The sequence below is a fragment of the Canis aureus genome, chromosome 8 (assembly GCF_053574225.1).
Source record: "Canis aureus isolate CA01 chromosome 8, VMU_Caureus_v.1.0, whole genome shotgun sequence".
Lineage (NCBI taxonomy): Eukaryota > Metazoa > Chordata > Mammalia > Carnivora > Canidae > Canis > Canis aureus.
This window is the reverse complement of record NC_135618.1, coordinates 44,468,624-44,491,361: the sequence shown is the minus strand read 5'-3', so window position 1 is coordinate 44,491,361 and position 22,738 is coordinate 44,468,624. Positions and strand designations below refer to the sequence as shown.

Sequence of the window (22,738 nt, the reverse complement as noted above, 5' to 3'; positions counted from 1 at the left end):
AGGTGGGAGACAGAGAGGAGAGCCTGTACACAGGTGAGCAGAGCCACATTTGTCGTGCAGGTGAGGTTTTACAAGCTGTCACCGACCACGACATCCCCCAGCAGTTGGTAGAGCGACTCCAAGAAGAGAAGAGGATCGAGGCCCAGAAGCGGAAGGAGCGGCAGGAAGCCCACCTCTACATGCAGGTTCAGGTCAGCCAGGCTTCCACGCACTCTTGCCTCATCGGGGCGGGGCTGCCACCTGAGCATCTGCACCTGAGGGGCCGCTCAGGGCCCCCGGCCAGCAGCGCTGTGTCAGGGTGTGGATGAGGAGCGCAGGGGGGCAGAGAGGGGAGCACCTCAGGAGGGGTGCACGGGAGGGCGAGCTCCCGGTGGGCCAAGGAGAGGCGTGACCGGTGATGGGCAGGGAAGGAGAGCTAGACAGGGAGGTGAGTTTCCAGACGGTTTGGCTTCCTGGTTCGGTTGCAATATTGGGAAGCAGCTGTTGCTTTCAGCAGGTTGGTTGCCGGGGAAGAGGTGCTCGTGCACGCGTTCTGACCGCGTGGTCTCCAGACGCTGGCACACAGCGGGCCTCCGGCTAGTGCTCAGGGGAGGGAGGAGTGGCCGTGTGGACGTGGAGCTCTTGGCACTTTGTAACTGAACACCGGATTCTGTCCTTCGTCATCCTGATGCTTTTCTCCTCGGGCCTCTCGAGGAAGGTTCATGGAAGCAAAAAACCAGCTCTTCCTTGCATTTTACTGTGGAAACTTTGTTCTCCTTGGGGTGGTCTCCTGGCATTTGTGCGTCCGTTGGGAACTCTGTTGTGTGTTTTCTTGTGTATTTTCAGATAGTCGCAGAGGACCAGTTTTGTGGCCACCAGGGAAATGATATGTACGATGAAGAAAAAGTGAAATACACTGTGTTCAAAGTATTGAAAAATTCCTCCCTGGCTGAATTTGTGCAGAACCTCTCGCAGACCATGGTGAGTGCCGGTCGTGCTGGGGAGGGTTGTTTTGGCCTCCGGGGGCCGCCTGCCCTCCTTCCTAAGTGGACGGCGTGGCACCGGGCATCGAAGCCCTGGCACTGGGAACCCTGAAGGCCAGGTCTCCGTTGTCCACGTCAGCAGGGAGAGCTGTAACGGTCTTTTCCCTTCTAATCCTAGAACCATTACATTCCTACGGAATTAAAATATGAGCTTATTTTGTTTTTAATTAATTTAGTTTTAACTTTTTTTTTCAGGGATTTCCCCAAGATCAAATTCGATTATGGCCCATGCAGGCAAGGAGCAACGGAACCAAACGGCCGGCGATGTTGGATAACGAGGCAGACGGCAACAAGACGGTGAGGGTCACGGGCGCTGTGTGTCTTGGTTGGAGTCCCGGGAGGTGCTGGGGACTGTGCGCTGCTGCAGCCTATTGGTCCGCCTCTGGCCCACCTACGTGCAGGCAGGTGTGGTCTTCGCTCTCACTTAGCTACTGAAATATTCTAAAACCGGCATCTCTTCTGGAAATAGATGATTGAGCTGAGTGATAATGAAAACCCGTGGACGATATTCCTGGAAACCGTTGATCCAGAGCTGGCTGCCAGTGGAGCCACGTTACCCAAATTTGACAAAGATCGTAAGTGCTCTCCACGCAGCAGAGCTGGCTTCCCATACCAGCGTCTAGACACACACGGGGTTAGGCATTCCTCCCTTGCCAAGAAGTCTGGTTCCAGAAATGTCCCCCAACCCCTCCTCATGCTCAGGCTTCCTGGCGAAGCCCGGTGGGCCTCCCAGACTACTGGTGGCTAGAAAGTGGTGGCACCTCACCTGGTGCCGTCCGAGGTGGAGGTGCCATCCGAGGGCTGGGTCCTCGTGTCCGCCCTTGCCGCGTGCCTCACGGAGGCTGAGACAGAGCAGGGCTGGCAGCCTCTTCCTGCCGAGGGCCAGGGAGTGAATATTCACGCCTGGGAGCCACTGTGGACCACTGTCCAAAGGCGGCCGCAGAGAATGCGTCGGCGAGCGGGTTGGCTCTGTTCTGGCACAGCGCTGTCTGACCCACGGCAGATGGGTCTGCTGACGCTCACCGTAAAGTGCTCAGTTGTTTGTGCTGACAGACACACATGCTGCCATTTTCTCATGGCGACGCTCAGCTAGCTAGTTGGTACCTGGCCTGGAAAATAAGACGCCTCATGAGTTCACTGCCTCGGATTAGTGTTTCCCAGGGGCTCGATGGTCGGAGTGGTGCCGTAGTCCTCAGCTCAGCCTTTTTGATTAACCTCGCCTGACACTGTAGGTTTCGGGTGCCGTAGGCTGTCATTTTGATTGCCACTAAGCTTAACATTAATATTTTTAAAACGTCATCCCAAGTGTTAAGATTCTAACAAAACCTGTTTATTAACCTTATAGATGATGTCATGCTATTTTTGAAGATGTATGACCCCAAAACACGGAGCTTAAATTACTGTGGGCACATCTACACACCAATATCCTGTAAAATACGTAAGTCCTCACTGCGCTCACCCCTGGAGCTGGTCATGCTGAAGTCTTGGTCCATTACAGCTTTGAACTCTGTTTTTCTTGAACCCAGGTGACCTGCTTCCGGTTATGTGTGACAGAGCAGGATTTATCCAGGATACTAGCCTTATCCTCTATGAGGTTTGGATGGCTCATTTTTCCATAATCAGTGTATCTATCCTGGGTGGTTTGGGGAGGGCTCTTGTTTGTTCTGCTAGCCCTGACTTGGTTGTCATGGGAAGTCTGCCACAAAGTGGTGGGGGCCTCGGGCGGGGTCGAGCTGAGGGTCACATCTGAAAGTCTCAGATTTTTCCTCAGTAAGGCTCACTGATCGTTAGTTCTTTGTGGATTGTAACGTTCCCATTAGCGTCTTCACTCACTAGAAACGTAGGGCAGAGAGAAGAGGATGCTCGGGGAGGACATTAGACAGACGCTCACCTGCAACCACTCATCTCGTTTACTGTAGGAAGTTAAACCGAATTTAACAGAGAGAATTCAGGACTACGACGTGTCTCTCGATAAAGCCCTTGATGAACTAATGGACGGTGACATTATCGTCTTCCAGAAGTGAGTAGTGTTTGAAGGACTCTATCGCTTTGTACTAGGAGCCCCAGAACCAAGAAACAGAACTGGATTGAAACCCTGAGTTACATTTTGTTTGAAGTAGCTGAGAATGTTGACAGAAGTCGGCCTTCTCTTGGTTTGTGGGGGTCACAGGCAGTGAACCTTTCCCTCATTTGACGAATGGTCTCAGGTCCTAAGAATCAGTGATGAGCATGGCAGCTCTTAGGAGGATGGTTTCCCTTGCCTTTCACGTGAGGTTCCCCGGTGTGCACTTGCACGCGTTAAATCCGTGTGCGTGTCAAAGCAGCAGCCCTGCGGTCTTAGACGCCTTGTCTGAAAGCAGCCTTTCCCGTGCTCTTGAAGGAGCCATCTGGCTGCGGCATCCTGCAGCACTGGTTGTGGGGGGCCCCCGAGTGCAGTGGCTGAGAGCGGGGCTTGGCCAGGTAGTGAATATTTTAGGCTTAGCGACGACTCAGCCTGGCTGCCCTAGTGTGACAGTGGTCGCCTGCCAGCCCCTGGTTAAGGAGCATGGTCCAGAGTCCTTCCCTGTGCGTGAAACGTGTTTGTATCGAGTCAGGGAGCAGGCCGTCTGCACTGGCGCTGCGCGAGGCTCAGAGCACACACACAGCACCCTCGCCTGGGACAGACTCTCAGCATCCTCGAATGTTAGTCAGAACTTCTGTGCACACCTGTCCTGTGGTTTGAGAGGTGATGCCAGTTTGCTTTTTACCGATACCCCTGGCCTGGACTTCGGTTCAGTCCGGAAACTGTTTCTTTCTCCCCCCAGGGATGACCCTGAGAATGATAACAGTGAATTACCCACTGCAAAAGAATATTTCCGAGACCTCTACCACCGTGTTGATGTCATTTTCTGTGATAAAACAATCCCTAATGATCCTGGATTTGTGGTTACATTATCAAACCGAATGAATTATTTTCAGGTATTTGATAAATAAAAGCCCTTTCCCCTTCAGATTCCATACCTGAGAGCTTGTTATTTTTAAAAAGAAAGGGTTGCTGAAGAGGCTGATGGGTTTGGTTCTGGAAGAAGGGTAACAGCCCCATAGTCTGAGATGGTTCAGGGGCCGGGGGGGGGGGGTGGGTAGTGCTGTCGCTGCCACGAGGCTAGCAGCTGCTCGTCACCCTCCCGGCCCCCACCCCATCTACCTCGGCATAATTCGGTTTCAGAGATGATTGTTGTTACAGCCACTTGGCCTCAGTTAGAACATGCCATTGGAAATTAAACCTGTAGTCCTCACCATTAAATGTGAGAAACCCTTGGGGCACCCGGCTGGCTCAGTTGGAGGAGCTCGGAGTCATGAGCTGGAGCCCCACGTTTATAGAGTTTACTTAAGTAACCTTCAAAAGAAAAGGTGGCACCTGGGTGGCTCAGTCGGTTAGGGGTCTGCCTCTTGATCTCAGCTCAGGTCTTAATCTCAGAGTTCTGGGTTCAGGCTACTTAAAAGGGGGGCAGTGGCACAAAAATCCTTTAGCAGCTAATTTCCCCTCCCCATGGGGATACACTGGGGAGTTTATCCCTGGTAGATGGTGGATGTTGAGGCCATGTAAATTCAGGCTGTACATTTCACATTTTTTTAAGAACATTGGGTAAATGGTTAATGATAAAGTTTGTAAGCAGATCTCCGTTGATTCCCCAAGATGAGCCTTCTTTTCTGACTTTGTGTCCCTTCCCTCCTCCCAGGTCGCAAAGACAGTAGCACAGAGACTCAACACTGACCCCATGTTGCTCCAGTTTTTCAAGTCTCAAGGGTAAGGCACGCCCGCGGTCACTCGCTGTTGGTCTGTACTGCAAACCGTCCACAGTTGACCCGCCTATGGTTTAACTACTTCTAATAAGTAGCTGGCCATGGCAGCTGGCATGCCATTGCTTAGTTTCCGATAGCCGTCACCACGCACGTCCTGACCACACTGCTCGCAGATGTCCTAGTAATTGGCAGCCTCCTCTAAAGCCGGGCTTCCGGTAGCGACAGCACCCACACGTGTCCCATGCATCGAGATGGGGCCCGTCCCAGCCGTGGTGGCCCCGCACTGTGTCACCATTGCTGAGGGCACGCAGGTGGGCCACCAGAGGGATTTGAGGCTTGGGAAACAGGAGTCTTGAGGGAAGCCAGGCCCAAATTTTGAATGTAGGCATAAGGCCAGAGTTTGCTTTTATGCTCACTCGTGGATATTTGTTGTAGGCAAATAAACAAGTCGTTTGTTGTATATGCTGTTTTCTTGTGCAGCTATAGGGACGGCCCAGGTAACCCTCTTAGACATAATTACGAAGGGACTTTAAGAGATCTCCTACAGTTCTTCAAGCCTAGACAACCTAAGAAGCTTTACTATCAGCAGGTAAGAGTCCCATTTCATGTAACCATGGGTCATAAGGAGAAGGCTTGGGTTTTGTGGAAATGTATCTAACAGTCTCTCTTTTCTTACTAGCTTAAGATGAAAATCACAGACTTTGAAAACAGACGAAGTTTTAAGTGTATTTGGTTAAACAGCCAGTTTAGGGAAGAGGTATGTGCTTTCCAATGATAGGATTTTTTTTCATGGGCGTGTGTTTCTGTCTGTCTAGCCCTTGAAAACTAAAACAGGAAGGTGTTAGAGGCCCTCTGTCCCCCTCCTGCCACCACCGCCGCTTCTCGAACCATTTCTGCCTCTGCTGGCCCCCTGGCCGTGAGCAGCCAGCCTGAGGGCGGGTGGGTGCTGGCGCCCACTGTTAACTGAGGGCATGCCCGCCCACTTGAGGTGGTGGTTTTAGAAAGTCTGTCCCTGTTTGCACTCAAGTGTTTCGTTGTTGTAGCTCTGCCAACCCTGTGCCATAAACATGCTCTTTGGGGCTGAACCGACAGCCTGAAATCCTCAGGTCCACCTGTGGTCACCACCTAGGCTGACACTGTGTCCCGTTGTCACTTTGCTGGGACAAGCAGGCTAGGAGATGGCCCTCCGTGGGCAGCGTCCTGAGAAGCTGTCCTATAAATGGCAACCTTTTTGCATCCAAGTGGCATTTCTTAAACTCTCCTCCGGGCCTAGGGTGAAGCCCTGGGGGTGGGGGCGACAGGGCGACAGTGGTGGGTAGCCAGAGACCACTGAACGTCTCTACAGTTTCTTCTCCAGCAAAGTGGATGGGTTCAAGCACACCCCTCAGGTTTTCTTTCAAATCTTGTCGTTTCCTAGGAAATAACACTATATCCCGATAAGCATGGGTGTGTCCGGGACCTGCTGGAAGAATGTAAAAAGGCTGTTGAGCTCGGGGAGAAGGCGTCAGGGAAGCTTAGGCAAGTATTTCTGAAGCCGAATGTGGCCGGGGGTGGAGTGGGGCGCCTGGCCCGTGGCGCAGAGCGTCAGACCAGCTCTTGGCCAGGCTTTCGTGGCAGTTTATAAATATTTCACAGTTGAGCCATATCCTCCTTCCCGTCTCTTGATTATTATTAAGCTGTTGTACACATGAGATGCAGGTAGAAAAGCCACACGCGGTGAAGAGGATCCAGATGGAATATCAGCTGGAAGTGGACAGAGCTGCTCTTGGTTGCATTTGAGAAATCAGGGCGCTTCTGATCCACGTCGCTAATGCTCTGGCTAAAGACAGAGGCCCAGGCTTGATGGGCTGGGCTTGTTTCAGAGGCAGGCATTCTCCCGGTGCCCTGCCGTCTGCTCACAGGACACAACAGGCCATGAGGCTATTTGGTTCCGGGAATGTTTGCCCCGTGATATTAATAAAAGAATGAGATTCTTATTCTCTAACGGGTGCGGGAGAAAAACACCCCCAGTCCCGCCCTGTTGGAACCGTTGTGGGAACGATGTGAGTGGTTCCTGGAGACTTGCTTTCAGCTCCATCCCTGTGCCCAGATGGGGCTGCCACGCAGGGTTCTGTGTGCTCCCCAGGGACGCCTGCGTTTTGGACATTTCAGCTCTAAAAGGGAGAAAATAAGCAAATGTCAGTAGCTTTTTACTAAAGAATTGTTTCAGGAAGCTACTTAACCTTCCTTCCTCTCGCACGAATTGATGTGGTTCCCCCCCTCTTGTGTGCAGGCTGCTAGAAATCGTAAGCTACAAGATCATTGGTGTGCACCAGGAAGATGAGCTGCTGGAATGCTTATCTCCGGCGACGAGTAGAACGTTTCGAATAGAGGTAACCGGCCCGTCCTCGCCCTCGTCGGCGTCCTGGCCGGGTGGGACGGCCACCTGCCCGCCTCCTCACGTATCACCGACTTGCAGACGTGGCCCAAGTGTTTATGGTACCAGTAGAGGTGATCCCTGCAGTTAATTTTATTCTTCCAGATTTTGAGAAATTAATGTTTTATTGTGATACAATAGACGCAAAATTTTCCATTGTAAGCACTTAAAGGGTGTACAGTTCGGCGGCGTGAAGCCCGCTGACCGTGTTGAGCGGCCCCCTGCTGTCCATCTCACAGCTGCCTGCCTGCCCTGGCACCAGCATTGTCCCGTCTCTGGGTCTGACTCCTCGGGGTCCCCATATAAGGAAGGATCGCAGAGGATTTGTATTTGTGCTCGGGTGTAAATTTTAAATATGGGCCCCAAGTAAATGTGGTCAGAAGCTGGGCCTCCCTATTGATTTTAGAGCAGCTGAAATTTCCATAGTTACTGGAATAGTCCATTATCCGGTCCCTGAAAATCCAGAGCTTCCTTTAAAAATGCAGAGAGCATCCAGCTCTTGAGTTCTCGTCATTCTTGGGGCAGAGATAGGACCTGACTGCCTTGTTGGAGCAGTGAGTCAAAAGCAGATGCGTCGTTTGTCCTGCATAGACGGAGTCGCTCAGCTCCATGTGTCTCCTTCCATGTCCCCAGGAAATCCCTTTGGACCAGGTGGACATAGACAAGGAGAATGAGATGCTGGTCACCGTGGCTCACTTCCACAAAGAGGTGTTCGGGACATTCGGGATTCCATTTTTGCTCAGGATACACCAGGTGAGGGTGTTTGGTAATTGGTCGAGTATCTATCTGCTCGCCAAAACGTGACATCTCGTGGTGCCTTGAGATTCATGCTGCTGAATGTGGCCTCCTGCCCCGTGGGCTGATGATGGGCTTTGGTGGCATCCACAAAGGGGCACAGGCGAGTGTGCGCACACGTGTCCTTTACCGTTTGTAGGGCGAACATTTCAGAGAAGTCATGAAACGGATTCAGAGTCTGCTAGACATCCAGGAAAAGGAGTTTGAGAAGGTAACGCACGTCCTGGGCACTTGCGAGGGAAGTAGGGGCAGCACCCCGAAATCTTGGCTCATGAGGCAGCCAGTGTACACCAACTGGCCAGAGGTGTGTGTTTGCTTGTGCCCAGAGTTCACAGAGGAGGGCCCCTTCTGTCTTTCAGTTTAAATTTGCCATTGTGATGATGGGCCGACACCAGTACATAAATGAGGATGAGTATGAAGTGAACTTGAAAGACTTTGAGCCCCAACCTGGTAAGAGCCCTCCCGCGGCCCTGGGGTCCAGTTCTGTCTGAGGCAGGGAGGAACGGCGTGTGACTGGGGTTCCTCTAGGACACAGGCGGGGTGGAGGTGCCCTGGGCTCCGGGGTGGCCGTCCGTCCGGTCTCAGCCATGTCTCTCTCTCCACCAGGTAACATGTCTCATCCTCGGCCTTGGCTAGGGCTCGACCACTTCAACAAAGCCCCAAAGAGGAGTCGCTACACTTACCTGGAAAAGGCCATTAAAATCCATAACTGACTTCCTTACTCAGTGTGTGCAGGGCGAGGGGCCGTGCGTGGGTGTGTGCCCCCTTTTACCAGCCTAGAACTTTGGTACACGTGCACTCTATCCGAAGTCTTCAGCAAGAGGATTTGCTGCTGATGTTAATTTTATTTTGTTGAGGCTGTTCAGTTTGGCTTCTCTGTATCTATTGACTGCCCTTTTTGAGCAAAATGAAGGTGTTTTTATAAAGCTTGGATGCCAATGAGAGTTATTTTCTGGTAACCACAGTGCAAGGCGACTGCCAGCGTAGCGGGGGAGCAGAGGCGAGGGCCGCGCAGCTGTGGGCCTCTGGTGTGTTCGCAGCCAGCGAGGCTGCCTGGCTGCCTTCCTGGGGCCGCAGTCACCGGCCCCTGCGGCCGCTCGTACGTATAGGCTCGTCTGACGTATTTCCCTCAGTTCTACTTGCCATGACCTTTTGTGCATCTGTAAAGGCAAAACAGAGAAACTCACAACCTAATAAATAGTGCTCTTTCCTTCACTGCGTGTACTGTTCCCCTTCCTCGGTCCCCCGCCCGCTGCCTGGTCTCCGTCCCCGTGTCCTCACTCCGCCAGCCGCCGCCGTGCTGCAGCCCGTTCGCCACGTGGAGGCCCCGAGCACCAGTACACACCAGTACAGTCCCGACAGGCAGTCCGGGGGCTTTTCTGACATTGAGAGCCCCACCGAGTACGATCACGGTGTCCTCTGCTGCCCCTTCTCCACAGTTGACTCGTGCGGGGGAAGCAGTTGCCCGTAGAGGTTCCTCGAGACGGAACAGACGGAACGAGAAAAGGAAGGAGAGCCTTTTAGCAAAGAGGGCATGCTCACTAGTCAGTAAGCTGTTGACTTTGTAAAAAAGTTAAAAGGAAAAAAAAAAAAGAGAAATGAAATTGTATATTTAATGAATGAACATGTACAATTCGCCACTGGGAGGAGGTGACTTTGTTGGGTGCATCTAAGTGACTCACCGATGTCGATATTCATTGTGTGTAGTTTTATTTCAGTCCCAGCCTTGTTTCCTTTTATTTTGGAGCTAATGCCGGCTGCGTGTCTAGTTTTGAGTGCAGTAAAATAGAATCAGCAGATCACACTTATTTTTCATCCTTTTCCAGGATTTTTGTTTGTTTCTGTAGCAGCAATGTACACCAACTCTTCCTGTATATTGCCTTTTTGCTGGAAAATGTTGTATGTTGAATAAAATTTTCTATAAAAACGACAATTCGGTGAGTGACGTGGAGGTTGAGGGAGGCCCATGTCCCCCCCACCGCCGGTCATGTTGCTCACCCGACAGCCCTGGTTTCCTGCGGGTGTTTGATCCTGCCTCTTCCTAGTTAGGTCTGAGCTCAAGCAAGAGGAGGTTTTCCAGGGGGAACCTGGGCACAAGTGAGGCGACTCGGAAATACTGCCGGCACCGTGGGAGGCGTAGCCCTGGGGAGCCGGCCGCGCGGCCCACCCGGCGCGGGTTTCTGGACTCTGGGCTGGTCTGTTTCCAGGTCCAGGTGTAGGCCTCGGGCCGTAGGGAGGGTAGGTGTGCCCAGGCCGGCGAGGATCTTTCTCTGCATGTTTGACGTTGAGCGTGAAGGGTTGACGTTCCGTTCAGCTGGACTTCAGTTCTGGTCCTGGCCAGGTAGCTGGCACAGCGCGTGCTCGGGTTATCAAGGGACTTTTTACGAAAGACTTGACGGTGTGGCCACGTGCGTTTACTGCTCCGTTCCCTCCCAGCTCTGGGGTTGGGCGTCTGAGCTCACAGTGTTTGTGGGGGGTACAGGGGGGAACAGCTTCCGCTCACTCTACACCCCGAGGACGTTCCCGTCAGTTGACGAGGAGGAGCCCCTTGGGAAGCGTGATGTGACCTGTGACCTGCAACCTGGGTGCAAGTGGGCGGAGAAAGGCGGCCTCAGTCCACCCGTGAGCAGCATACCAGCCTTGCCATCTCCTTCCAGAACAGTCCCCGTAGGCAGGAAGCGCCTTCCCGAGGCGACGGAGGTGGTGGGGGCGCTGGCCTTTCTCTAGGAGCGCCCAGGCCGCGGTCCCAGGGACCAGCCCTTCCAGCGAGAGGGGGCGCGTGTTGCTCCAGCGCCCAACAGCGGGGTCCGCGGGCCTGCCCCTGGGAGGTGCGGCTCTGGTGCGAGACGGAGCCCACGTCTGGGATGGAACCTACGGATGGTGGGTTCGGGACCGTGTCTTCCGAGCAGGCCTCAGGCCTTTCCTGCCGCCATCTCCGCTCTGAGGCATGTGGTTGAGGGCTGCGTGGCTCTGGGGACGGAGACCTGGGGGGCGCTGGCCGTGGGTGCCCCGGGGCGGGGGGCTCCACGCCACGGGAGCCTGGAAGCAGCCACGCACTGCAGGCAGCACACGGCCAAGCCCGGGGTCCCGCGGCACCTGGTACCGACAGGCAGAGGCCGTCCGAGCTCGTGGCCCCGACGTGGCAGGGAAGGAGGCCTGCGTGGCAGCTGGGCCGGTGGGGAGCCGGTGCCCGGGACAGCCCCCTCACGGACGACACAGGGAACATCTCCGGCACCTCGAGCATCCGCCCGCCGTGTAACTCCAGGTGCCACAAGCGGCGGGCATGTGCCGCGTCGGGAAAACCGCGCTGACCGCTCTTGCCCGCGTCGGCGTTGCTCAGCCTGACCTGCCGTCCCTGCGAAGCCTGCGGCGCTCCTTTTCCGGTGGGAGCAAAGTGCAATCGAGACCTTCCCGGCGCCCTTTGCCTTGCCGCCCTCCCCGCCGTCCTTGAGGTCCTTGAGGAGGCCGTGAGGCCGGGCCCCCGGGGTGTGGAGAGCCATTAGAGCAAGGCTGGCGGGGAGGGCCCCTACCAGGGGTGGGGTGCCCCGAAGGGCCCTGAGCTGGATCCAGGCTGCACACGCCGTCTGGCCGGAGTTGCCTTAGGCTCAGAGATGTGGTAGGTGCTGGCAGGGAGGGTACCTCGGGGGCCCCGTCCTCGCCGTGGGGAGCTGGTCCAGGGCTGTATCTGGCTGCTGCGTGGGGGCTGGTCGCCTCCAAGCCTGGCTTGAGTGCCCCCCCGCGCCCCACCGCTGCTCAGCTTCCTGAGCGCTCCAGGCTGGGGGCTCGCCTGCACCTGCAGGCCGCGCGGGGTGGGCCCCAGTCCCGTCCCTGGGCTTTGGCCAAGCGCGGGGGGGAGAGTAGCTGAGAAAGCTCCGTCAGCCACCCTGTAACAGTCGTCACCGTGGAGCACGCCGTGCAGCCTCCGGGCAGCCCAGGGTGACCAGCATGTGCCACCTGGCCGGGCTCCCCGCTTGCTCCGTGCAGACCTGGCCGCCTCAGCCCCCGCACCCCGGACGTCGAGGGCATCCCAGGGACCCACTTGCCCCCGAAGAGGAGCACGGCTATGGCCGAGCCAAGCCAGTGAAGGAGGCCCCCCAAACTCAGCACCCTGAGGCCCCACAAGCAGTGCCGCATGTACGTCGAGAGGCACCTGTCCTAGGACCGGCTACCACCGCCCGTGGACCTCTCTGGGAATCCCAGTCAGAACCAGCGAGTTGCTTAGTGAGCCCGGAGTCCGTCCAAGAGCCTCGAGGCAAGTTCTGCAGATGCATCCAGCTCCGGCTCCAGTTCCAGACGGTCTTGGCCTCGTCAGCGGAGCCAGGCACGCCTGTGACTGTCCCCACGTGGCCTGGCCGCCTCTGCACAGGCATGCAGCTCCTCCAAACCAGAGACGGGCCCAGTCCCAGGAAGACTCCCCTGGGTGCTGGGGGCTGGCGGGCCTGCCCTGGCCTCGGTCCCCGCCGCCCGCCTCCCCCAGTAACGGCGTCCTGCCATGTGTGGGACGCACCGTCTCCTTCAGGCGCTGAGCCTAGGTGGGCGGCCACCTGTGTTGTCTGCCTGGGGCCCTTCTGTCTCCCCGGGTGCACCTGGCCGGCCCGCTGTATCACAGACAGGGGCTGGTCCCTCCTTACGGAGTGCCCCCCATGGGTCAGATGCTTCACCTCGTCCTGGACACCTTGCTGGGAAAGAGGAGCTGGCTCGGGAACCAGTGCTCCCCCTGTCCTCCAGGGCCCCTGGGGTTCGGCCGGAGGCCTGGCTGACATCCAGAGGCAGAGATCCGGCCCCAGAGCTCCTGCAGCCCCCTGGGTAGTGTGACACCAGGCCAGGGCTGTCCCCACAGGCTGTGTGACCTCGTGAGGCTTCCGGGAACTTCTTCCACACGCACACACGCACACACACACACACACCCTCCCATCTCTGCTGCAGGGGGACAGGCCCTGGACCTGCAGCCGCGGGTCACTGGAGCCGAGGGCTCTTCTGCCTGGGCCTTTGCATCTGTAGGACCGGGGCACCCTGCCTCCCCGGGGGTGATGAGCATCACAGCAGGTGAAGTTCCTTTTTTTTTTTTAATTTAAAAAAATTTTAAATCCCAAGAAGGGCACTCCCCCCGTTCCCTGTCTTTCCTGCCCCCTGATAAACCCACTTCCTTTCCCCCTTCTCTAGGAAATGCATTTCCATTGAAAACGTGGGTGGATAACCATCTTATTTTGCAAAATAAAATTCCTTTGTTGGGGGGGGAGCCTGGCTGGCTCCGTGGGAAGAGCCAACCTTGATCTCAAGGTTTGTGAGCTCGAGCCCCTGCATTGGGTGTAGAGATTAGTTAAAAATAAAATTATAAAAAAACAAAAAAAAAGACCCACAGCCCTCCCTCCGTTGCTTGTGTGCCAGGTTTCCGTATAGGCTGTGCCTGCCCCCACCTGCTGCCCTGCAGACCCTGCATGACCCCGGGGGATCCTGTTTGCCAGCTCAGGGCCTTCACTGTCCCAAGCACTTGCCAAAGCCCCTGGACACGTGAGGCCGTGGCTGCTGGGAAGGGACGGCTTGACTGCGCTGTGGATTCCCCGGGGTCGGGACACCACGGAGCCCGAGAAGGGGCACCGGACACCAGGCTCCCCAAAATTCGTTCACTGTGGCTACCTGAGCACCCGCTGTGTGCCAGGCGCCTGGCCAGCCCTCGCCCGGCCCGCCCTGCACCAGCAGGCACCCAGCAGGATAGACGTGGGCAGACAAGCGGCATTTAATGGACATTTATTTCACGGACATTCACAGGCGACGGTAGCGGAAGAGCTCGTGCTGGCACACGGGGCATGTGTGCTTCACGTCCATCAGGCTGTCCACACAGAAGGGGAGGAGGCAGCAGCCCAGGAAGCACCTGCAGCCTCAGGAGCAGCGGGGTGGGGGTGCAGCCTCGACGTCCTCACCTGGGCCCCCCGCCTGCCCTTGCGCCTGCCCTGCCCGTCTGCCCCACAGGCAGCCCTCCCCCAACCCAGCAGGCCATCTGTCTCTGTCCCCGTGGATGCTCAGGGCCCCTTCGGGGATAAAGGTGGGCGGGGGGGGGGTGCACTCACCCAAACACAAAGAAGCCTGTACACAGCAGCCAGGTGAGGGTCCCCGGGACCGGGTTGGTCACTGTGATGATGTAGTTCCCGCAGTAGGGACATACGGACTGTATGGGGGTAGCAGACCCCATCCTAGGCAAGCTGCTGAGCCCTGGGGGTGGGGGGGGGCAGCTCAGACCCCAGCCCCCTGCCCGCCCTGCTCGGTGGGCCCTCCTGCCCACTCGGCTCCACCTCCCTTCACGCTGCCCTGTCGCCGCCCCCCCCCCGCCCCCCGCAGCCACCAGCCCTCGGACCTCCCTCCACCTTGTCTCCCCGGCCAGGGGTCACCTGGGGGATGTGGGGGCCTCTCTGGGTTCCCCCGGGGGCTCCTACGATTCAGTGAGCCCCCCCAGGGGTAGCGTGCTCAATCCACCCCCTTGCCGGGGTGTCCGTGACGTCAGCCAGCGTGTTCTCGAGTCCCCGCCCCTGGTGGAAAGCTCCGAACAACCTCGGTGAAGCGTGGTGGGGGAAGCAACAAAACCTAGATCCTACCTGTCGGCATCCTTGTGTCCCCCTCTCCCAGTCATACAGAGAGGCCAAAAAAAATGGGCATTTAGCTATTTAAACATTGCGGCCGTTTCTGCAGTTGTGGGGTGTGCAGAGAAGGGGGCCTCTGGTGGGGGCTAAGCTGGTTAAGAAAGCCATCCCGCTCAGGTAGGTAAGTAAGTACATAAATAAAACCTTAAAAAAAAAAAAGTGGGTGGCTCAGTAGGTTAAGTGTCTGCCTTTGGCTCAGGGTGTGATCTCGAGTCCCAGGATCGAGTCCCACATCGGGCTCCCTGCATGGAGCCTGCTTCTCCCTCTGCCTGTGTCTCTGCCTCTCTCTCTGGGTCTCTCACCAATAAATACATAAAATCTTAAAAAAAAAAAAAGAAAAGCAAGGAAGGAAGCTAGCCAGCCTTCCCAGGGGTCAGCGGTGAGGGGGGCCGGGGTTTGGAACACCGACGGGCCTCTGGGCACCTGTGCACCTAGCATGGGTGGCCCTGCCCGGGGACCTGCGCCCGCTCTGGGCTCCCTGGCTCGCCCACCCTGGGCGGGGGCTGCGGGAGCACCTAGCAGGGTAGGGAAGGGGGTTTCACCAGGACTTTGCCCCAGAAGCCTTGCCTGAGTGCCCACCCGGGACCAGGCCCCTGTGCCGCCAATTTCACGTCGGGGAGGAGGAGGCACGGCCGGCGGTGGGGGTCATGCAGCTTGGGGGGTCAGCAGAGAAGGGCTCTCAGGGGAGGCGCTGCGGGGGCAGAGTCAGCCAGGGGGTGGGGCACTCACCGGGGTGAAAGGCCTGGGGGCTTTGGATGTACAACGGGAGAGGACTCGGAGCACCTGGAGGCCGAGGACCAGGAGGAGGAGGAGGCCCTTGGGGAGAGAAGAAGGAGACTCACTCAGACCCGGGGGCGCTGGCAAGGCGGCGGCCTCGCGGTGACCCCGACTTTACAGCAAGGCGAGGCCTGGAGGAATGAGGGCCGGTGGCCTCCGAGCTGAGGTGTGAACCCGGCGTTTCTGGCTCCAGATGTGCCCTCACGGACTCGGATATAAGATCCTGGAGGCGCTGCCAGAAGTTGAGGATGTAAGCAGCGCACGGGGCCCATCATCTCTCTTAAAAAAAAATACGGGGGGATCCCTGGGGGGCGCAGCGGTTTGGCTCCTGCCTATGGCCCAGGGCGCGATCCTGGAGACCCAGGATCGAATCCCACATTGGGCTCCCGGTGCATGGAGCCTGCTTCTCCCTCTGCCTGTGTCTCTGCTTCTCTCTCTCTCTCTCTCTGTGACTATCACAAAAACAAAAACAAACAAACAAACAAAACCAGATGTAGGGATCCTTGGGGGGGCTCAGTGGTTTAGCACCTGCCTTTGGCCCAGGGCGTGATCCCGGGGTCCTGGGATCGAGTCCCGAGTCGGGCTCCCCTCAGGGAGCCTGCTTCTCCCTCTGCCTGTGTCTCTGCCTCTGTGTGTGTGTGTGTCTCATGAATAAATAAAAATTTAAAAATAGAATACGGAGCACTTGTTCCGTGCCAAACTCTGCTGCACATTTGACACGACCTCGCCGCACGGACTCGCCAAAAGCCCCGTGAGGAAGGCGGCGGCAGGGTTCCAGTGGTGCACAGGTGCAGACCCGGCTCAGCGAGGTTAAGCCCCTGCCCGAGGCCAGCCGAGGTCAGCCAGCAGGTATGGAAGTTGAGGACATGCGGGGCGGCCCTGCGTGTGAGGCCTCTGCCCCTGGTCAGGACGGCTCCAAGACGGCGGGGTCCACGTGCCTCCCGGGAGGGGCCGTCCGGGCCCAGGCCTGCCCACATCCCTCCCGGCCGTGGGTCCCTCCTGCCCCCCCAGGGGCCTCTCGCAACCGTGTCGACAGCCCGCCGGCTGCAGCTCCCGGGGCTGAGCCCTCAGGTGCAAAGCTGTCTGGACAGGGGATTCCGGGATCCGGACACCCAGGGTGCAGTCTGGGGCAGGAAGGGTGGGAACCTCGTCGTCGACATGACCCTCTGGTCCATGGGTGGGGCTCACGGGGTCTCTACGGGGAACCACGCGGACCCTCTGCATGGGGACCTGCCTCTCCCGGGGGAGGGGCCTCGTGGCTTGAAGGGGCTGCTGCAGACACCCACCACCCAGTGCCTCTTCCCACACTGGGGGCAGCCGGGGGACAGGAAGCCCCTCCCCACTTTCTCCCACACGGCCTAGACTCCTGGGGACAGGAGATGTCATAGCAGGCCTGTGTCCCCAGCAGTCCCGTCTGAGGCTGACTTTTGTACCCATTTCACAGGTGAGCAAAGTGAAGGCCAGGGAGGAAGTAACCTGTCACCTGGCCTTGTGGCTGAGTTAGCAGCCAGCCCTGCACCAACCAGTTCCTAATCCTCTCAAACCATTCTCCAGACAGAAAATGGATCCAGCTGCACCTGGGGGGCTCAGCGGTTGAGCATCTGCCTTCAGCCCAGGGTGTGATCCTGGGGTCCTGGGATCAAGTCCTACATCGGGGTCCCCGCAGGGAGCCTGCTTGTCCCTCTGCCTCTGTGTCTGCCTTTCTCTGTGTCTCTCATGAATAAATAAATAGAATCTTATAAAAAAAGAAATTGGATCCAAAGAGATGGCTGGATCCAATGGGCGACTTGGCCAAGATCTCCTCGGGAGGGCCAGGCCCCCCGCACCCCCCCACCCCAGCCAGTCTAGGTTGTGTCTGGCCCTGGGGTGGGCAGGCGACCCGAGGGGCAGCCTGTACCCGAAACAAGGGAGTCATTCGTCTTCTTCTTTGACTCCTTGTTAACACCCTAAGAGAGGGCACCGGCTGCTGGAAACCCTATTTTGTCTCCTTCGAGTCACAGGGTCCCCAGGCTGGCAGAGGACCATGCGAAGTGACAGCAGGAGGACTGGATTCAGCCCCCACCGGGCAAGGGGACCCATCCTCTCCTGCTTCCCGGGGGCCCCCAGGTCACCTTGTGCCCAGGATGGGGAGACATCTCACCCTGGGGATAGTTCCACCGGGGTGCTCCGGGCGACCTTTGTTCCAGCAGTGGTATCCGGGTGGCGTCGGGTTCCGAGCCCAGAGCAGCCGAGCGCTTGTCCCGAGGGGACCCCATGGCGCCGCCTGGTTGCCCTCACACCAGAGTGGGGGCCCCCCTGGCGCCTCTTCCCAGGCCTGGCTGGGGTGAAACAGCCATTGTGATGTGGGGCGTCACCGGGCTCTGTGTCTCCTCTCCCTGCAGGTCGAGCCGGAAGACCCTGTGGAGGTGGCTCTGCTCCCCGCCCCACCGCCTTCCCCGGACCCCCCGAAACCAGCCCTCGGTTCCCGACGGCGGGGGTGGGCCGGGGTGCCACTCGGGGCCTGCAGGATAAGGGAATCTGACCATAGCCGGGGCTTCTGATTCCAGGGACATAGGCGGACACCCAGCCGTGTGGCCGGTCGCGTCCTGTGGCTGAGAAAGGGACCCGCGCTCCGTATGCATGTGCCCGTGCGGCACACGCAGGTGCACCGGTTCACGCACGTCTCTCCGCATGTCTGACGGCCCCTCTTGCCCGCTGAGCTGAGTGAGTTTGGGCAAGGTGCTAACTCTCCAGCCCTGCACCCCCCGGCCTCCTCAGCTGTCAAGTGGGGGTCCCGGCTGCTGCGCTAGAGGATTGTTGGGAGATTGTGAGACGCGAGCCAGGTACAGCGAATGGTCGATGCTACCGTGGTGCCTGCGAGGCGGTGATTGGCTGGTGTAGCCCCAAGAGACACTGTCCCTGGTAGGGGGCGGCCTCTGTGCCCGGGGCTTTGGCGAGGGTCACGGCCAGTAAGGACAAGGCCAGGATTGGTGCCAACAAGGGCACAAAGTGAAGGCTGTGTGCTCAGACAGTAAACTCTGCGACTTCTCGTGTTGCCATAAAATATTGGGGGGAGGGGATCCCTGGGTGGCTCAGCAGTTTGGCGCCTGCCTTCGGCCCAGGTCCTGATTCTGGAGACCCAGGATCGAGTCCCGCGTCGGGCTCCCTGCATGGAGCCTGCTTCTCCCTCTGCCTGTGTCTCTGCCTCTCTCTTTCTCTGTCTCTCATGCATAAATAAAATCTTAAAATATATATATATATATACTTAAATTATATGTATATACTTAAAATATATATATATATACTTAAATTACTTGGAATTCTATAGGGAAGATATATATATAATATATATATATATTGGGGGGAGTGTCCCAAACAACCCTGCTCGGCTCTCAGATTGGCCCAGACCGAAACTTACCGGCGAGTCTGGAGGGGGAGATGGGCCTCCTCATAGGACCCAGAAGGGGGATCAGGGGATGTGCAGCTCACTTAGAGATGTGGGAACCTTGGATCTAGCGATACTGCTCCAGGGACCCATCCCAAAGACAGACCAGCAAAAGTACCAAAGGACGTTGACACGAGGCTGTTTGATGCAACAGAAAAGTCTCGAAGGAACCCGAGTGTCCGTGTATGGCTCCTCTGCAGCTATCCAAAATAAAGGAAGGGGGCCCCTGGGGGGCTCAGCGGTTGAGCGTCTCCCTTTGGCTCAGGGCGTGATCCCTGGGTCCCGGGATCGAGTCTCGCATCGGGCTCCTCTCCGCAGGGAGCCTGCTTCTCCCCCTGCCTGTGTCTCTGCCTCTTTGTGTCTCTTGTGAATAAATAAAATCTTAAAAAAAAAAAAAAAAAGAGAGAGAAAAAAAAAAGGAAGGGAGGGAAGGAAAGAAGGAAAGAAGAGAAAAAGATTGAAAAGAGGACAAATTTCACGAATTACTATGGTGTAGTTTCTCTAGAATATATTGCTAAAAACCCAAGAAGTTGTGTATAACTATACCTGTATAACCACACACGCATATATATGTATAGAGTTAGTGTGTAAGTGTGCGCATATGCGTGTAAGGAGATGGGGAGGGATATATATAATCAAGACGAAATCAAGGAATGATTTTTTTTAAGAGCTAAAGGCTGACGTTGGGGGAGATGAGGCGGAAAGCAGGTTCTCTCTACGCCTCGCTTTATAGGTTTGACTTTGGAACCATATCACGGCTTTTACTAATTTAAAAGGAAGCACGCACAGAAGAAAAAAGCAACGCCGAACAACGGAAAGTAACGGAAAACAAACAAACGTGGCTGAATATCAAGATTTTTTTCCACGGGACACAAAGCACAGGCCATAAAAAGAAAAACTTGAAAGACGGGATCATCAAAGCACCTGCTCTCCCAAAGACGAGGTGGGGGAAGACAAAGAGCTTAGACACACGCAGGAAGACGATACTTGTGGCGCAGGCGTTCAGAATATAAAAGAACTCCCAACTGAACAATTTAAAAAATGCAATATTACAAGTGGACAAAAGACCCAAACAGACACTTCACAAAAGAGAACGTGGCTGTGGCTGATACACACACACACACACACACACACACACACACACACACACAAGAGGGTGTTCAGCATCACAGGCCACCTAGGAAATGTAAAAACCATAGGTGCTACTGGTTACATTCTTTTTTTTTTTTTTTAAAGATTTTATTTATTCATGAGAGACACAGAGAGAGATTGAGAGGCAGAGACACAGGCAGAGGGAGAAGTAGGCTCCATGCAGGGAGCCCGACGTGGGACCCGATCCCAGTTGGCCAAGATCACACCCCAGGCTGCAGACGGCGTCAAACCGCTGCGCCACCAGGGCTGCCATACTGGTAAAATTCTTATTTTTTTGATTTTATTTCTAAAGATGTTGATTTATTTGAGTAAAGAGAGAGAGAGAGAGAGATCACAAGCCAACTCTGGACAGCCCGTGTGACTCAGTGGTTTAGCGCCGCCTTCAGCCCAGGGTTGACCCTGTAGACCCAGGATCGAGTCCCACTCTATCCTGCCTGTGTCTCTGCCTCTCTCTGTGGGTCTCTTATGAATAAATAAATAAAATCTTAAATAAAATAAAATGATGGAAAGATTCTATCATGACTACATAAGTGTATTCATTTTTCCAAACTCTTGGAGCTTGCACACCTGGATTGTTAAAAATGTTCAAAGACTGACATGAAGGTGGTGACAGGGATGTCAAGCACCCCAAACTCTCATCGTCTGTCATCAGTGGGAGCATACGAAATCTGGAAGTTTCTTGCAAAAACAACCTAAGCCTATCCGATGACCCAGATATATCATGCGTAGGTGTGAGCTCAGGAGAAGGGAGACAAATCCACACACATAAAAGATATACACCAATGCTCAGAGCAGCCTTATTTAAAATAGCCCCAAACTGGGCGACTCAATGGCTTAGTCAGTTAAGCCTGCACCTTGGCTCAGGTCATGATCCCAGGGTCATGAGATCGAGCCCAGTGTCGGGGCTTAAGATTCTCTCTCTTGGGACACCTGAGTGGCTCAGTGGTTGAGTGTCTGCCTTCAGCTCAGGTCGTGATCTCATTCCGGAGACCCAGTCCCCCACTGGGCTCCCCACATGGAGCCTGCTTCTCCCTCTGCCTGTGTCTCTGCCTCTCTCTGTGTCTCTCATGAATAAATAAATAAAATCCTTTAAAAAAAAAAAAAGATTCTCTTGCTTTGCCCCTCCCACAAGCTGCAAACTGGAGACCGCTCTTGGTGCCCACAAACAAGGGAACAGATACACACACTGTGGTGTATATTCGCGTGCTCGACTACGACTCACCAATGAAAAGGCATCATTCACGCAACCACAGAAATGAATCGCAAATGCATTATGCTGTGTGAAAGACCCCTTGCATCTGAGTGCGTACTGTACGATCCTTGTTATATGGACTTCTTGATAAGACAAAAGTTATAGAAGCCATCAGACCAAGGCTTGACAACCGGGCTGTGGATTTATCAACAGAAAAGGCATGAGGGAGGGTATGCCTGGGTGGCTCAGCGGTCGAGTGTCTGCCTTCGGCCCAAGGCATGATCCCGGGGTCCTGGGATCGAGTCCTACATCAGGCTCCCTGCATGGAGCCTGTTTCTCCCTCTGCCTGTGTCTCTGCCTCTCTCTCTCTCTCTCTGTGTCTCTCATGAATAAATAAAATCTTAAAAAAAAAATAAATTCATTGAAAGGTAAGAAAGGTTGACGGATTATTAGATGGATACATCTGTGAAAAAAATAGAAAAGCTTGCAAAATGTCGACCAGGATTGAGGTGATGGGTGGGCATGGGGGTCTTCACAATCATTTCAACTTTTCTGTACGCTTGCGCATTTTTTGTTACAATAAAATTGGGAAGGGGGAGAGCAAAAAGTAATTAGATTAAAAGGGAAAAAAAAGACATTTCTAAAGGTGGAAAGCCAATAAAAACAAGTGAATGCATGCCAACAAATTCAGTGACAAAACAATACAGAGTAGACTTATTTATTTTTTATGATTTTATTTATTATTTATTTGAGAGAGAGAGCATGCGCAGGGTCAGAGGCGGAGGGAGAGGGAGAAGCAGAGCCCCTGCTGAGCAGGGAGCCCGATGCATGAGGGACTCGGTCCCAGGACCCTGGATCATGACCTGAGCCGAAGGCAGACGCCTCACCGACCGAGCCACCCCGGCTCCCCCAGAGCAGACTTATTTACATGACGCAGCACCGCGCTGTGGTATTTATGGGCAGGATTATGCTTGAGCCACGCGCTCACGTCTCTGAGCCCCCTGCCCGCCCCCAGGAACGGGCAGCGACAGCCCTTCCTGCCACCCCAGGGCCCGGCTGGTTGAAGCGGGTGGAAGCCCGACCTGGCTTAGGCCAACCCGATTTCCTTGTGCGGGACTTTGGAACTGGGGCAGATACAGACCACTGGGTTTCTGCTGCTTGCTGGAACTGTGGGCATTTAAAGCCAGTGGCTGTGGGTGAGCTTGCATCACCCCCATTTCTAGAAAGGTAGCAGGGCCCAGGTCACCCTCCCGGGATGGGGATGCCAAAAGCTACGTGACATCATCAGGAGGGAGGGAGAATTGGGACCGTCGCTACAGTCCAGCTTATGGAACCTAGAGAGGGATAGAGAGAGACGCTTGGGTAGCACCTGCTTTATTAATATATACGCATCTATAAGGTCCCCGGGCTGTCCTCGGGCTGTCCCCGGGCTCCCGCAGTGCCACCTGCTGGTCACAGTCATCCCCCTGGTGGAGGAGCTCCAGCTGGGAATGGGGGGAGGTTCCACGTGCCTGGGCGCCCAGCTCCCTCCCTGGGGAGACC

At 55.7% G+C, this 22,738-nt stretch overlaps 2 protein-coding genes across 11 annotated transcripts in view; one reads left to right on the top strand and one right to left on the bottom strand.

The window, feature by feature from the left end:
• USP7 (ubiquitin specific peptidase 7) overlaps positions 1–9,949 on the top strand; it is a 64,936-nt gene extending 54,987 nt beyond the window's left edge. For 3 of the 4 annotated variants that reach the window (XM_077906572.1, XM_077906573.1, XM_077906574.1), the window contains exons 15-31: positions 61–191; positions 826–960; positions 1,218–1,319; positions 1,492–1,597; positions 2,368–2,460; positions 2,549–2,616; positions 2,942–3,042; positions 3,827–3,980; positions 4,742–4,809; positions 5,286–5,394; positions 5,485–5,562; positions 6,223–6,323; positions 7,078–7,177; positions 7,855–7,974; positions 8,156–8,227; positions 8,376–8,466; positions 8,623–9,949. In XM_077906572.1, the coding sequence (XP_077762698.1) occupies positions 61–191; positions 826–960; positions 1,218–1,319; positions 1,492–1,597; positions 2,368–2,460; positions 2,549–2,616; positions 2,942–3,042; positions 3,827–3,980; positions 4,742–4,809; positions 5,286–5,394; positions 5,485–5,562; positions 6,223–6,323; positions 7,078–7,177; positions 7,855–7,974; positions 8,156–8,227; positions 8,376–8,466; positions 8,623–8,729 (1,736 nt within the window). In that variant the 3' untranslated portion in view covers positions 8,730–9,949. Of the gene's footprint in view, positions 1–60; positions 192–825; positions 961–1,217; positions 1,320–1,491; positions 1,598–2,367; positions 2,461–2,548; positions 2,617–2,941; positions 3,043–3,826; positions 3,981–4,741; positions 4,810–5,285; positions 5,395–5,484; positions 5,563–6,222; positions 6,324–7,077; positions 7,296–7,854; positions 7,975–8,155; positions 8,228–8,375; positions 8,467–8,622 lie in introns of those variants that run through there. The other variant, XR_013384895.1, reaches the window with a different exon arrangement.
• Positions 9,950–13,748: 3,799 nt separating this feature from the next.
• LITAFD (LITAF domain containing) lies at positions 13,749–17,750 on the bottom strand. 7 transcript variants are annotated; one of them, XM_077906594.1, is made up of 4 exons: positions 17,569–17,750; positions 15,381–15,467; positions 14,085–14,226; positions 13,749–13,846 (listed from the first exon to the last, which is right to left on the bottom strand). In XM_077906594.1, the coding sequence occupies exons 1-4, from the start codon at positions 17,681–17,683 to the stop codon at positions 13,780–13,782; spliced, it is 411 nt and encodes a 136-aa protein (XP_077762720.1). In that variant the 5' UTR covers positions 17,684–17,750; the 3' UTR covers positions 13,749–13,779. The 7 variants fall into 7 exon arrangements, with proteins under 7 accessions (XP_077762720.1, XP_077762719.1, XP_077762723.1 ...); XM_077906593.1 differs by having other exon boundaries at positions 13,749–13,888; positions 17,569–17,746; XM_077906597.1 differs by lacking the exon at positions 15,381–15,467 and adding an exon at positions 15,494–15,707 and having other exon boundaries at positions 13,749–13,888; positions 17,569–17,702.
• Between the last annotated feature and the right edge of the window lie 4,988 nt (positions 17,751–22,738).

Bases quoted from the DNA above. Each gene is read 5' to 3' on its own strand.
- LITAFD (XM_077906593.1), bottom strand. From the start codon at position 17,683: ATGGGGTCCCCTCGGGACAAGCGCTCGGCTGCTCTGGGCTCGGAACCC. The intron at 15,468-17,568 runs GTGAGATGTCTC...TCTCTCCCCAAG, and splicing joins CCGGTGGAACTATCCCCAGG to GGCCTCCTCCTCCTCCTGGT. The intron at 13,889-14,084 runs GTGAGTGCACCC...CTGAGGCTGCAG, and splicing joins ACAGGCTTCTTTGTGTTTGG to GTGCTTCCTGGGCTGCTGCC.